This window comes from Telopea speciosissima, chromosome 8 (genome assembly GCF_018873765.1).
Source record: "Telopea speciosissima isolate NSW1024214 ecotype Mountain lineage chromosome 8, Tspe_v1, whole genome shotgun sequence".
Classification (NCBI taxonomy): domain Eukaryota; kingdom Viridiplantae; phylum Streptophyta; class Magnoliopsida; order Proteales; family Proteaceae; genus Telopea; species Telopea speciosissima.
The window spans coordinates 15,159,250-15,173,580 of NC_057923.1; the positions used below are offsets into that span (position 1 = coordinate 15,159,250).

The 14,331-nt window shown below is 40.7% G+C and overlaps 2 protein-coding genes across 2 annotated transcripts; one reads left to right on the plus strand and one right to left on the minus strand.

Moving 5' to 3' along the window:
• Positions 1–164: 164 nt before the first annotated feature.
• Positions 165–2,306, plus strand: LOC122670767 (pentatricopeptide repeat-containing protein At5g61400). The gene has a single exon (XM_043867747.1). It carries the CDS (start codon positions 235–237, stop codon positions 2,245–2,247), a length of 2,013 nt encoding a protein of 670 aa, XP_043723682.1. The 5' UTR covers positions 165–234; the 3' UTR covers positions 2,248–2,306.
• A 1,415-nt stretch (positions 2,307–3,721) lies between these two features.
• LOC122670771 (transmembrane emp24 domain-containing protein p24delta9-like) lies at positions 3,722–8,852 on the minus strand. The gene is made up of 4 exons (XM_043867750.1): positions 8,561–8,852; positions 8,211–8,420; positions 4,209–4,285; positions 3,722–4,091 (listed from the first exon to the last, which is right to left on the minus strand). The coding sequence occupies exons 1-4, from the start codon at positions 8,759–8,761 to the stop codon at positions 3,947–3,949; spliced, it is 633 nt and encodes a 210-aa protein (XP_043723685.1). The 5' UTR covers positions 8,762–8,852; the 3' UTR covers positions 3,722–3,946.
• Positions 8,853–14,331: the final 5,479 nt, after the last annotated feature.

Below are 14,331 nucleotides of genomic sequence, written 5' to 3' on the forward strand. Positions count from 1 at the left end.
TCCGACTGCTGGCTGGAGAGAGACAGTTCTTCATATTGATCCAAGATAAGAAGATTCCAATCTTGACGATTTTTGCGTTTGGGTCTAGAGTCCTGTTCTACACAATCGCGTTCCATCTTCAGTTCGACTAGCGAAGAAGAAAATGGGGGTGAATAAACTTGAGAGTAGTTTTTTGAAAATCCGTTAAAGGATGCAAGTTAACAGATAGGATAGAGTAAGTCTTTCCGTCAGGCGATGTTGAAACTTCTATCATCAAATAACGCGATCCTCTGCACCAAAAGATTCTCCAATGTCTCACTGAGAAACTTCTCTTCATCGTCATCGTCGTCGTCATCGCAGTTGCCCCCTTCGGAGCTCATAAACACATTAGTCAACTGTGAGAGGGTTTCTCAGGCTTTGGAATTTTTTGAATGTGTCTCCAAACGAGTGGATTTATCCAAAAACCCTAAACTCTATTCAGCCATTATACATGTGTCAACGGGTGCTGGATTTTACAAGAAGGCCAGGTGCTTGACAAAAGACCTCATCGAAACTGTCCAAAAGTCAAGAAAATCTCGCCTCATTGGCTCCTTGGTTTTTAACATTCTGAACCGATTTGAAAGCTCCAAATCCACTCCTGCTGTGTTTTGTGTACTAATTATGGCCTTCTCTCAAATGGGTCTTGTTGATGAAGCATCCTGGGTCTACAACAGGATTGGGGCCTTGCCGGCTATCCAAGCTTGCAACTCTCTCTTAGATGCACTGCATAAGGTGGGAAGATTTGATTCAATGTGGGAACTTTACAAGGAAATGGTATCACGTGGGTTTGTCCCTAACGTTGTCACATATAGCATTTTCATCAATGCTTACTGCAACCAAGGTGACATTACAGGAGCGCGTCAACTATTTACTGAAATGACGAAGAAGAGGATTGCTCCAACTGTTGTGCCCTACACCACCCTTATCAGTGGTTTATGCAAGGAGGGCTTGGTCTCGGAAGCCATTGACATATTTAGGGTGATGCAGCAGTCTAATGTGTTCCCAAATCTCCACACCTACAACATACTGATAGATGGGTACTGCAAATTGGCTGAGACGGGACAAGCACTTGATCTTTTCAGGGAGATGCTAGGAGTTGGCTTGCGGCCAAATGTTGTAACATTTGGTATCTTGATTGACGGGCTTTGCAAGGTGCATGGTTCTGATAAGGCCAGACTGTTTTTTGTCTTTTTGGCCAAATACGGTATTTCTCCAAATGTGTTCATCTATAATTCTTTGCTCGACAGCTACTGTAAGGCAGGCAAATTGCCTGAAGCCTTGGATCTTTGTTCGGAAATGACAAAGATAAGGATTGTCCCTGATGTCTTCACTTACAGCACACTTATAAAGGGGCTATTTGATGCCAAAAGGTTGAATGAAGGGGCTGACCTGTTCAAGAAAATGTTGCAAGAGGGGATTCCTGCAAATTCTGTTGCATACAATACATTGATCGATGGATACTGTAAAGATGGGGATATGAAGAAGGCACTGGAGGTGTGCACACAAATGACAGAAATGGGTATAGAGCTGAATTTAGTCACCTTCTCTTCCTTGATAAACGGGTATTGCAAGGAGGGGAACTTGGAGGCTGCTATGGGGCTATACACAGAAATGCTGATAAAAGGTTTCTCACCTGATGTGGTTGCTTACACAGTTTTGATTGATGGGCATTCGAAAAATGGCTGCTTGAAAGAGGCATTCCGGCTGCACAAAGTGATGATAGAGGCTGGCGTCAACCCAAACGTTTTCACCCTGAGTTGTCTGATTGATGGATTGTGCAAGGATGGGAAGAGTCGTGATGCAATCAAACTTTTATTGGACAATATCGAAACTGATTCTGGTCAAAGTGACAGAAAGCAGATAAAGAGTGAATGTTGTTCCCCAAATCATGTGACCTATACAGCGTTAATACAGGGTCTGTGTAGGGATGGGCAGATTTTGAAGGCCACTAAGTTTTTCAGAGACATGAGAGCTTGCAGTCTGATGCTAAATAGTCTGAGTTACACAATCATTATAAATGGGCTTTTCCAAGCCAAGCATATGCTTTGTGCTATGATGTTGCATGCTGATATGCTGAAGATGGGTATCAGACCCGATGCTTTAATATATGATGTTTTGGCTAAAGGTTATCGGGACAATGGAGATCATAAATCTGCGGTTAGAATTTCAAAAGAGGCGGACAGCCTTGAAATGGACTTTGGGGCTTCTATTTCTCTCCCTTGGAAGTAACCTTGTGAAACATTGGAATTGACTGCAGATTCCTACATAACATTGTCAATTTCCTTCTCATGACTTGTGAACTGAGAAAGCTACTACACCTGGTTTCCAAGTGGGCAGACATGTTGGTAGCTATATTAACATTGATTGGAGGACCCAAATATTTTGATCAGGTTAACTGAGTTTTTGGGGGCCCTACTGCCACCTTTATCTTTTTTGAGGATGTTTGTGGACCAGAGCACATTTTGCTAATAACGGTGTGGTCATGGAGCCATCTCACCAGTGGGTCGCAGGTGAGATGAAGACCAGTTCCACCCATAAGACTCCCTAAAGGCACTTCTTCCATCGATAGTTTCTCCTTCCTCATTCTTAAGGCATGTACTAGGAAGTCCCATGTCAGAGAAGGAAAACAGATCCATGCTATCATCATAAACCTGTTGAATCAGTCATTTTGCTTGTATTTGGCAATGAAAAATCTTGATGATGCACACCGCCTATTTGAAGAAATTCTCTACAAAATTGTTGGCTGCTGGACTGCCTTGATTTCACCTTGTGTCAATAACGAGAAGCCTAAGAAGGCTCTCAAGCTCTTCAGACAAATGCATATGGAGAGGTTACTGTCACAGTTGCCCCCCTCTACATGGGCAGATCTTGGAGTGCTGGACATTGGAGAGTGGATCCATACTCATCCATGCCTATGTTTGCCGTAAGCAAGGGATTGAAGTAGACCCATGCCTTGATAATGCTCTCATTAACATGTAAGCGAATTTTGGGGACATAAGATAAGCCAGGAGATTGTATGATTAAGGTAAGGCAAAAAGATGTCACTACTGAACATCAACGATTGTCAGCCATGCTTTGCATGGGCAAACAGAAGTTGCTCTGCAACTTTTGGCAAAATGGAAGAAATTGATGTTAGTTTCCCCAATAAAGTCACGCTCGTAGGAGTTTTAATAGCTTGTAGACATACAGGGCTGGTGGGAAAAGGGGCGCAGAATTTGAGAAGCATGAAGGGAAACTATGGTTTGGCGTGCTCCAGATTTCTCACCATGCTCACCATGGCAGCATAGTGGTTATCTTACGCCGAGCTAGGCTCCTGGAAGATACCTATGTCTTTATCATCGACATGCCAATCCGGCCGACGGCAGTAGTGTGGCATTCCTTGCCCAGTGCTTGCAGCCTCCACAGCAACACTGACCTTGCAGTAAATATCCATCACCGGCTGCGTGAGTTAGAGGGCCAAACTGGTGATGATACTACCACGTCCAACACCTATGCCACTGCCAAAATGTGGGCCGATAAGTCGGTGGTGAGAGATCAGATGATGCAGCGGCAGGCTCCAAGTTGCAGCTCTATTGAAGAGGGAAGTGAAGTCCATCAGTTTGTGGCAGCTGATTGAAATCATCTTTTCTTTTAGGAATCATCTTTTAAGAAGGAAGATCTATGACATTCTTGAGGGTGTGAATAAACATTAAGACTTCTGGCAACACATCACACCGGATATCTCAGGGTAGGGTTTTCAACCCCAACCCACCCAAATTCCAGAAAATTTGAATTTCCTTGGGAAAGATTGTTGTACACAGAATATATTTGATAAACTAAATTAATAAGTTACTACTGCCTGCTTTCTCTAGCCCATTCATTTAATTTTTCCCAAGTTCGTTATTGCCGAGGAAAAAAATTACAAAAGCAAAAGAAAAATGTCTAAGCACTACAGGAGCTTCTTCCTCTCAAAAAAGGTCTTCAAATGCCACAGCTGCAAGCCTGCCACAGACAAGCATACTAAGAGTGAAAGAAAGCTCAACCAGGCCATTCTGGAATTGGTTACTCTATTCAGGTGCTGCATTTCTTCCTCCCTGAGACAGACAAAAATAAATACTTGTTTAAAATCAGCATTTTCCTTAGATATCTAAACAGCCCTAAGAGAGAGAGAGGCTTTATAGATGAAAAAGGAACTTGTCCTCATTGTTTACCTCTCCCGGAGATAAAACATCTCTTCATGAATGGATGTTACAGTATCAAACAACTTCTTCAGCTCTAGTTCCATTCCCTGTAATTACAATATACACATAGTAGGGAAAAAATACTCAAATTTAGATTTCAATGGCTACCTCCAAATAACTGCATGTCCCCTACAATTAAAAAACTCTCTTCTATAGCACATAGTGAAAACTATTAAAAAAGAAATGTCCACAAAGATGATGTTAATAGGGCAAGTGTTTCCAACATTTGAAATGCATTCAGAATCAACACTAACCAAAAAAATTTTAAATAAAAAATAAAAATCAGTGACTGGATCAAGTCATCATATTCGGTCACCCCCCCCCCCGGTCAGCTCATATTCGGTCATTTTATGCAAACAAATATCATTCAACAATCAAAATAAGTTGATTGAAAAGTTAGACTCCTTTCCACAGAAATAAGAAATCTTAAAGGCAATGGAACCTAAAAGTGATTATCTTTTACTGTATATTTGAATTGTAAAATCATGTATCCTTTTAATTCAAGCCTACTCATACATTTCGCTGTTATAGGTCAGCCCAGCAGCTTGGATCAAGCCACTCATCAATGCAAAATAACAAAATAAAATTTGAATTTTAGTCAATTTCTCAAGTCAAGCTGGTAGGGGTCCAATTTAACAGTACTCTGTTTACACTTGCCTAGCTCCAAGACCAAAGAATCATTGAGAAGTTGTTTGAGATTCATTCACCTTAAGATTCTCTAAGCATGCATACTCCACCTTGAACCAGACTGTGAAATACTTTATCCACTCAATTTCTCAAGTCAAGCTGGTAGGGGTCCAATTTAACAGTACTCTGTTTACACTTGCCTAGCTCCAAGACCAAAGAATCATTGAGAAGTTGTTTGAGATTCATTCACCTTAAGATTCTGTAAGCATGCATACTCCACCTTGAACCAGACTGAAATACTTTATCCATTTTCCTCTCTCTGAAATCCGCAAAGAGTACCAAAAATAGTGTTACGAGATTTTTTTTTAAGTTACTTTTAATCTTTTCCATTTTAACTACTAAAGATATAAAAAAAAAAAAAAGACAAGGTTCCAGAAACTATGAACTGCTTGTCAACTACCATATTTCCTGCTTCTATTCTAAATCTTCCATTCTCTTCATCTTCTTCTTTTTTTCCCGCAGCATAATCTCCAAAAAACTTTAAGGCTCAAGAAAATCTCTGGACATTCTTCAATAAGAATGCCACAGTGCCTAAGATGCCTCCCCAAGTCTCAATTCCAATTTTACACTCCTTTTCTTTCCATTCCAATATGCACTTGTATAGTCGTTAAAGTGAAATGTGTTCATAGAAACCGTTGGCACTCAATTCAATGGATGGGTTTCAAATAATTCAAAGAGGCTAATTTCCATCATCTCTTGACAAGTTACCATATAGAACCAGGTCATAAATAGTCTAAGACGGACTGAAAAGCCAAGTCAAGAATAGTCTGCTCCAGCAAGGCATCATCCCCACCAAAACATTATAAAAGCTTTCGTCAACTTCTGGCATACAGGCAAGTAAAACCTTTAAAGTGTCCAATCATGACCTTCAAATTAGCACTGAGAAGATCGCTTTTTCAGCTCAGGTTTCTGGTCCCCAGTAAACATTTAGGATTTTTTTTTTTGGGGGGGGGGGGGGTAAATATTGATTTATTGATCAGTCCGTGAAGAACACGTGGAAGAAGAACTACAAGATTCCACAAACCACGGAATGGATAACGGCCAAACTGTCATACACGGAATGAACTAGGCCTTCCTGGCTAAGAGAGTCAGCTAAGCCATTAGCTTCTCTAGGAATAAGGGAGAACGTACAAGATTTAAAGAACTGAGACAGGTAAACTATATCTACTACTATGGGCTCACAGGTGGAAGGGACTGCCCGGGAAGTCTCTTGTAGATATGAAATCACCACTGCACAGTCCGATAACACAAATCTCCTCAAAGAAAAGCGAAATGGCTTCATGAAGTCCACTGCAGATTGCTAGTGTTTCACCCGCATCGATGAGTTGAAAGAGATGAGCTTCAGATTTTGCAAACAGCGGATGCCCATTGTGATCGCATATCACTATGCCCAGGCCATCTTTCTGATGTCTCTTAGATAAACAAGCATCACAATTCATCTTCACATCTGGGGGGCATGGAGGAACCCAATAGACCTTGTTGGGGTATAGAGAGAGGTTGTTTTGAATTGGACAATCTGCTTGGCTTCAACAAATTCGGCATGAGCACGATGGGCAGCAAAGATTACTTCCTCCGGTGTCCAGTTTTTTTGATTAAACAGAAGATCATATCGGGCTCTCCATAACGTCCACATGATAAAACTGGAAAGCCCCCATTGTCTCCTTCCGCTCCTTCTTACTCAGATTCTGATCCTTATCACATTTACATTAACCATTGGTAAAACTGAAAAGCAAAAGCATGAAGCCCATACTCTAATCCAGTCACTACACTCCCTCATCTGATCTCATTCTCTACAGTACGCAGATTCGAAATTCCAACAAAATGACAAGAAACACTTCTAGGGAAAAGTTGATCCCAAGACCTTAGCAAACAAATATTGCTCTTGATACCTTTATCCTGGGGTCTAGAAGTTCATGTAATACAAAATCTCCATCTACGATTTCTTCATGTCATGAAAATGAAAATGAAAATTGAGGTTAATAGTTCAAGTACTCTAAACCTCAAAGAAAAGAGTTTGATATAATTTCAGAGACTTCCAACAAACATAATGGTTCAAAATCATTAAAGAAAATCAACATACCCGTCTCTGGAGCAACGATAAGGGATGCAAAACTGATTAAAGAGGTTGAAACTCATATGTCACATGAGACATTTCAATGAAATTTAGACACAAGATGGTGATGCAGCTAAAAGAATAGGTATTTTGTACCCTTTATACTTTCGGGTTGGGAGGGGGGAGCTAATCTAATTGTTAAAAGTATAAACCTAACTCTGTATAACCATATATAACTCAACTAATCCTTGTTCCAACTAGTTGGCACATCATTCGGCAATCACATAGCAAGGTCAATGCAACTGATAATTGCAGGGGGCATTCAACATTTAGTGATCACTGATCAGTTGGTTAACCTCAAAGGCTCACATACTAAAGGTCCATGACGGTTTCCCACTTCATAGGTGATAATCTGATATCCAATCCCTAGGAACATTTTGATTCCACTGGAGGCCACTGTCAATTAACTCCACGACGGATGAGCTTTGCCAAATGTGGGGAAGGAGAAAACTCTCTACGTAGTCTGCACCCCCATAGCCTAATGGCGGTCACTTTTGCATCATCCCTTTCTCTTTCTTCCCCCTTCTTCCCATCTTATTTTAGTCTTGATGTACTTTGTTTTTTCCCTCTTTTCTATAAAGATTAATTATATATCAACAGAAAGAAGGAGAAGATGTTGAGGAAGGAAGATTTTAGCAAATAACATGTATCAAAATAACAAAGAGGAAGAAGATACTTTAGTCAATAACGTGCATTAAGTTACATAGGATTACAGGGAAGGAAGTGAACCCCGTCCTATTTATACACTCCTGCCTAAACCTCTCTCTCACACACAGATAGGTTTGATATAGAATTAAAACCCTACTTATGATTTCTGAAGCAGCGATATTTTAGACAAGGCTAAACCTCTTCTAAGAGGCCTATGAGATCAGCACTAACAACACAAAGGGACCACCTGCAATTTCAAAGATTTATTCTTAACATCAGATGATCACAAGTTTTATTTCCTTTCTTTCACAATAACTTTTTCTCTTCAAGTAATTGGTTCTTGCTTCCGCATCTTGAATTTTAATCTCCAAATCAAAATTTTGTATTTCCCACACTCTAGTTCCACCAAGCATACAGTATTGTGAATATGATGAATCAATAAATTAATTACCAAGAGAGTAGAACGAATCAAATCCAGGAAAAAGCAGTTTAGAATAAAATGGACATAAGATACAGTTACTTACATCTATATGCCCTTTCTTAGCAACGTTGGACCAATCCTTCGCTGCAACACCAGTCCTCCAATCGAAATCAACCGTCACCGTGATAGGTATCTTATGGTCAGGAACCGAGAAACAAGTCATGTAATCACCAGACTCAGCGGCAGTGAAAGCAAATTGTCCAGACTCCACGTGATCTCCGTAGTGATAATTGTTGCCGTAAGAGGAAGTAACCTGATAACTCCATCACCACAATCACTCTTAATAAAAACCAAAGAGAGAAAACTTCACAATTGGAGACAAATCACAAAAATCCAAAACGAAACTTTAGATAAGGGATTTGGGGCATTGCAATTTAATCCTTAAATTCTTACCCTCGCAGTGATCTTATGCGAATCAAGCAACGGGTGCCCCTCGTTCAAATTAACAATATTGTATTTCCCGATTGTCATGGCGTTGCTCTTGATATCTTCCGCGATGCATTTGGTGTGACCAGATTGAATATCGAAACGAAGAGATTGAACGACAGAGGATAGAAGCCCTAGAGTTACAATAAAAATTCCAAATTCGCTCATCGTGTCCAAAAAGAGATTTGTTAAGCTCCGACGGCAAGATCTTAGCTTTAAGAGAGGATTCGATAAGTAAATTAAGTTGGAAGTGGTCGATCTTCGATGCCTCTGCGATTCCGTATGTTCTATTTCGCTCGTTGATGGTCCGAATACGAAGAACACCCTTGGGCGCTAATGCCCAATTCCTAATTTATCGAGAAGTATTATCATCTTTTACTCGCTTACATGTGACATGTTTGGTGTGACAACCGTGATCCGACCATTAGCCATGGCTGACTGCGGAGCCCTGAACGATTTCCGACATAGAGTTCTGTTGTGCCGGTTTCTGTACCAGCAGAATCCGGAACTCATCTGGCCATTGTGCCAGTTCGACGATATCGATCAGATTGTTCAGCAACGCTTTTACATCATAGGGGCAATTTGATCATAATCCTCTCTATGTCTGAAATTCTCTGAAGTCTGAAACATCGAATTATGTGTTTATACTATAAGCATAATTTATAAAAAAACTTTGATATCAAAAATTGAATTAAGTTTTTCATGTCATTGTTTAGGTGCTTATTTCAAATCATTCAAAGATTTAATTAATTTATATACTTTATATTCTTATAAATAGAACAATTTCATAGTTAATCAAATCTAAACAGTAGACTTGGATACTAACAATGAACCGAATTGTTGTAGAGCAATGAGTCATCTTTTCAACACAACTTAAAACACGTCAATTCAAGTCTGTATGAAATTAAAGACATTTCGTATTGTCGTGCAAAATGGCTCAAGATGGTATGTGCAGTTGGAGATGATGTGGCATAGTGACTGGTAACAAAGTGGTATTAAAAATTAATTTAAAAATGCCACATGGAGCCAAAGCAACAGGTTGCATGATAGCCACACTAGCCAGTAGGAGCCATGCAACCACAACACTGCATGTGTGCTTGGCACATATGGCACGGTAAATCATGTGGCCACACACCCAGCAAGCAAACCATGGCATGGTGCACAACAAGCACGAGAGTCTGCCTTGGTCGCAACATGGCATAGCCCTGCACACGCAACAACATGCTGGCAGAGGCCCCTACGCGGGGGAGCCCAGCCAAGTAGGCCTCATGGTTCGATGAAGGGAGAAATCAAGGCACTGGAGACCTTCAAGCTGTTCAGTGAATTGCCCGAATGAAAAACTGTTATGTCCCAAAAAACGTATGCTCTCATCAAGTACCCCTCTATATACACGTTTTTGTAATATTTTATTTGGTTCCAAAATGATTGGGACCATTGGATGGGGATCCAAGACTTTGGATTCCAATCGCAAGACTTGGAATAGGTCGGACGATAGGGATTTGGGTGCAACATCTCCCACTGGCTGTGTGGATGAAGCGTTATATATACGTTTTTGTAATATTTTATTTGATTCCAAAATGATTGGGACCGTTGGATGGGGATCCAAGAGTTTGAATTCCAATCGCAAGGCTTGGAATAGGTCGGAGGATAAGGATTCAGGTGCAATATTTCCCACTGGCTGTGTGGATGAAGCGCTATATATACGTTTTTGTAATATTTTATTTGGTTCCAAAATGATTGGAACCATTGGATGGGGATCCAAGAGTTTGGATTCCAATCGCGAGGCTTGGATTAGGTAGGACAATAAGGATTAGGGTGCAACATCGATCTCCCACTGGCTGTGTGGATGAACCGCTATAGAAAGCTGCTACATATAGGCTGCTATTTAATTCCGTGTAGCACAAACATATGGAACGCGTGCCAAAGATTCGGTCATCATAGCACCGGTTGGTTGCGTAAAAAAGCCACCCTAAACGATGATGCACTGAATCATAAAGCCGCAAAACTCAGTTGTTTTATGTGGTTGTTATGCAGAGTATTATCTACCATGCATAAGATGCCATTTTATTGGCTATGAACAACCCCGTTGCCGCTTGACGGAACCATGTTGATGTAATGCCCTAGGATGCACGTGCCTATTTGATTTAAGATCAGATTGTCGAAATTCGACCCGTCCGAACTAGAGACGTGCTGATCTCTCATGCTGCCACTCGTTACATGTTGTATGTCACGAAAAAAATGTAAAACGATAATTATACCCAGAGATCTTGTTTTGGCCATAACTTGGCCATTTTAACTCCAAATTGGGACATTCAAGTTGTGTGCTCACAAGAATGAGAAAATGACTATGGGAGTGCTACAGAGGCCTCAAGACATTTCCTAAAGTCCTAAAATTCAAGAGGAAGCGTGCATTAGATATTGGGAACATTGGGATTACTCCATATTGATTTGGGAGAATGTTTTGAGCTTGTTAGGAGTGTAGAAGGAGGAATTGAGGCTGAATTGGTGGAGTTCTACAAGTGGTTAAGTCACTTTGGTAAACCATAATCCTTAATTGACTAGGTATTGTTGAATTGTGTTCTAATACCTACCTATGACTTGTAAGTGGAGGATTACATTTTTATATCATTTTATCATTGTAAGGGACCTTGGAGTTGGGGCTTATAAGGTGTTAGATAATTTGTCAAGTAGAGAACTTGACAATAGTTGTAGTTGTGAGTGTTGGGAGTTGTAGCTCCTTGACTTTGTATGATCAAGGACAGAAGATGGAAGAGTCCTAGTTGTAGTTGCAGTTGAAACTTGGAGTGTATTGAGCAAGTATGAAACCACAAGGGGTATTGCTATGTGGATGTAGACAATTTGCCAAACTACATAAAATTTATGTGTTGTGGTTGTTGTTGGTTTGCATAGAATTGTATTTCGTTTTTTCATGATGGCATGCCTCTCCTAGTAGGCTTGGCCATTTTGGGTTGAAGGCAAGAGTGTATGTGAACTGTAGCTGACAAAATTGGACAGTTCCAGCCAGTGGTGTTTATAGTACAGTGCTTCAAGTCTAGTTAGTGTGATACAGCTTGAGTGTTAGACTTGCACAATGACAATGTTGGAAAGGGGATACAACTTGGGGATAAAATTTTAAAAATACTAATTCACCCCTCTCATGCTCTGTTTGTTTCACGGGGATCTTGGCGTGGGGTTATTGTGGGGATGGGACCTATAGGGTGATAGGGGTAAAGGACAGGAACGGACATATGAGGGAAAACTGAAGAAAATTCACTTTACCATTCCAAAAGGTCGTTTGGTTGTTCCGTGTGAGGGAAAGTTCCAAAGAGTGAGGTTGGAGGGGAAAGACATATACGGGCTCGAGGAAGAAAACGATGGCGATGTTTCATTCTTGTAGGAGCCAGCATGGTGGAACAAAGCTGGAGGTCCTGTGGCCAAGAAGGTGAGAGAGAGAGAGAGAGAGAGAGAGATCCATACCGGAAGAACTGGGCAAATTTCACATCAGCATTATCTTCTTCTTCTTTGATCTTTTTTTTTTAAGCTTGCCACTCAGGCGGTAGCCAGTAAGGGACCTGTAGGTAGTGATCTCAGTTGGGGAGGGCTTGGTTATAGGTGAGCTACTTGTTGTTGGTGACTTTGGTTTCAGGCAAGATGGTGGTTGCTCTAATGCATCGACAACAGATCGTGATGGAGAAAGAATTACAGGGAGGGCGATTGCAGAGAAGGGTTTCAGATGGAGGTTGGGTGGAAGTTCAGACAAGGGTGGATGCAATGGTGAGGGTGCAGCGGTTAGGTAGGGGTGGGTGCAATTGTAGGGTGTAGCGGTTGGGCAAGGGATTCCAATTGTAATAAACAAGTACGCGTTTTTTAGAAGATAAGGCCGCAATGAATTTGTTGATAGTCACAAACCAATCATGAACACACGAACCAGTATTTGTGGTTGAGTCACACCAATGAAGACGCTCTCCTTAAGGTCTGAACCATCCCCTGTATTAATGCACTCGGGGTACTTCACGTTTTACCTCTAAGATAAAGCAACCACCAAACCTTAGTCTTATGCACAAAGACTTCGGTTACAAAGGAGAGTAAGACTAGGCTCACTAGAAGTTTTCAAAAACTATAGTATGTAGTAATGAAAAAAGAAAAACAAAACCAGAATTCTAAAGTTCTGTTTCTGTGAAGAAGAAGAACCAGAGAGAAACGAGAAGAGAAAAAACACAAAAATGGAATGATTTGGGCTGTCTATTTCACCTCTATTTATAGTGGTGGATGTATCCCTTCAAGGCACCTCATGGAATGGGTGTGTCTATTGACTTGAGTGGATAGGATTATAAGATTCCAGTCCAAGCGCTTATATGTAAGTGTCCCTTGAAGATACCCCATGGTGTATAGGTGTCTCTTGGTTCAATGGATTAGATTAAAAGATTCGAACCCAAATGCTATGAATGCACCTATACAAATGGATATGTTTCTTTAAAGATACATTTCCCTTTGCCAAAAAACCAGGCCAACTTTGAACCAAAGAATGACCTAAAACCAAGCCAACTTTGAACCGTCCAACTTTAGACCGACTAACCTTGAACCAAAATTAAATACACCACATTACACTACCACGACTCGGCTCGATGCGTGCTCGCATATGCCTCTATCAATTCTCTTTCACTTCCAATATGATACTTAAAACTTTACACAAGCTTTAGCTTCCTTCTTCATTACAAAACAAGAAACCAAAATGCAAGGGGTTGTTTTGAAACTTTCTTTAAAAAAATAAAACAAAATACAACACCGCTGGGGATGCGATGGATGGGCTGTGGTGGGGGTGATGGTGAGTGCAGCAGCTGAGCACACCGATTATCGGTGGCAGAGATAGGGTGTTCTCACGCCATCTCCAACCACTTTTCCTTGGATTTTCAGCAAAGTCCCACCAAATCGATGGAATTTTGAGGGGGTGTGGGGGGAGAAGGGCAATGCCACATTGGCCAACAAGAAGAATACAATGTTCAGTGGCTGTCAACCCAGAATCCCACCCTTGATTACCAAACAACCTCAAATCTCAAGGGATGGAATAGTTTGAGCAACTATGACATCTCTTAGCATGCATCATCATGTAAGTCCATGCATTAATTTAATCTTTAATTGCTCCCTGCCAAAGCCCTACAATTTCAAAGTTATGTTTTTTTGTCACATGACAGCTGTGATAATGTTGAAACTTAAAATATGAGCAAGGATCTAGGGTGTCAAACGGCTAGTTAGGTCTTATTTTGATCAGGTTATATATATATATATATATATATATATATATATATATATATATATATATATATATATATATATTTATAAAAGGGACATTTACATTTACTACCCCTAGGGTTTTAAACAATTACATCTATCACCATTAGAATTTCATAAATTATTTGCGTACCCCTGAGTACTAACTCTTTTAGTTTTGGAAGTAATGACAATTTTGCCCAATAAAAGAAAAGAAAATATCGACTTCTTTTGCTCCACCACTCTCCCCATGGGTCTCGACTGTCAGCGACAGAGCCACCTCCGACACCACCAATCTCAGCACCTGCGTCTACAACACCGACTTGGGCATCTTCATTTTCACTTGATGTCGTAAGGTCATTTGCACCTGTTCATGTTCAGGCTTCTCCATTTCTCCCCTTTTCTCACCTTCTATACCTCTCTTTTCTGGTTCTCACTATTTTCCTCTACCCCTTTCTCCCTCTGTCACT

What these genes read in the sequence shown, in the direction of transcription:
- LOC122670767 (XM_043867747.1), top strand. Translation starts at nt 235, where the DNA reads ATGTTGAAACTTCTATCATCAAATAACGCGATCCTCTGCACCAAAAGA.
- LOC122670771 (XM_043867750.1), bottom strand. Translation starts at nt 8,761, where the DNA reads ATGAGCGAATTTGGAATTTTTATTGTAACTCTAGGGCTTCTATCCTCT. An exon ending in CGCATAAGATCACTGCGAGG is followed by an intron (nt 8,421 to 8,560) that starts GTAAGAATTTAA and finishes TGGAGTTATCAG; the next exon opens with GTTACTTCCTCTTACGGCAA. An exon ending in ATGTTTTATCTCCGGGAGAG is followed by an intron (nt 4,092 to 4,208) that starts GTAAACAATGAG and finishes TGTCTGTCTCAG; the next exon opens with GGAGGAAGAAATGCAGCACC.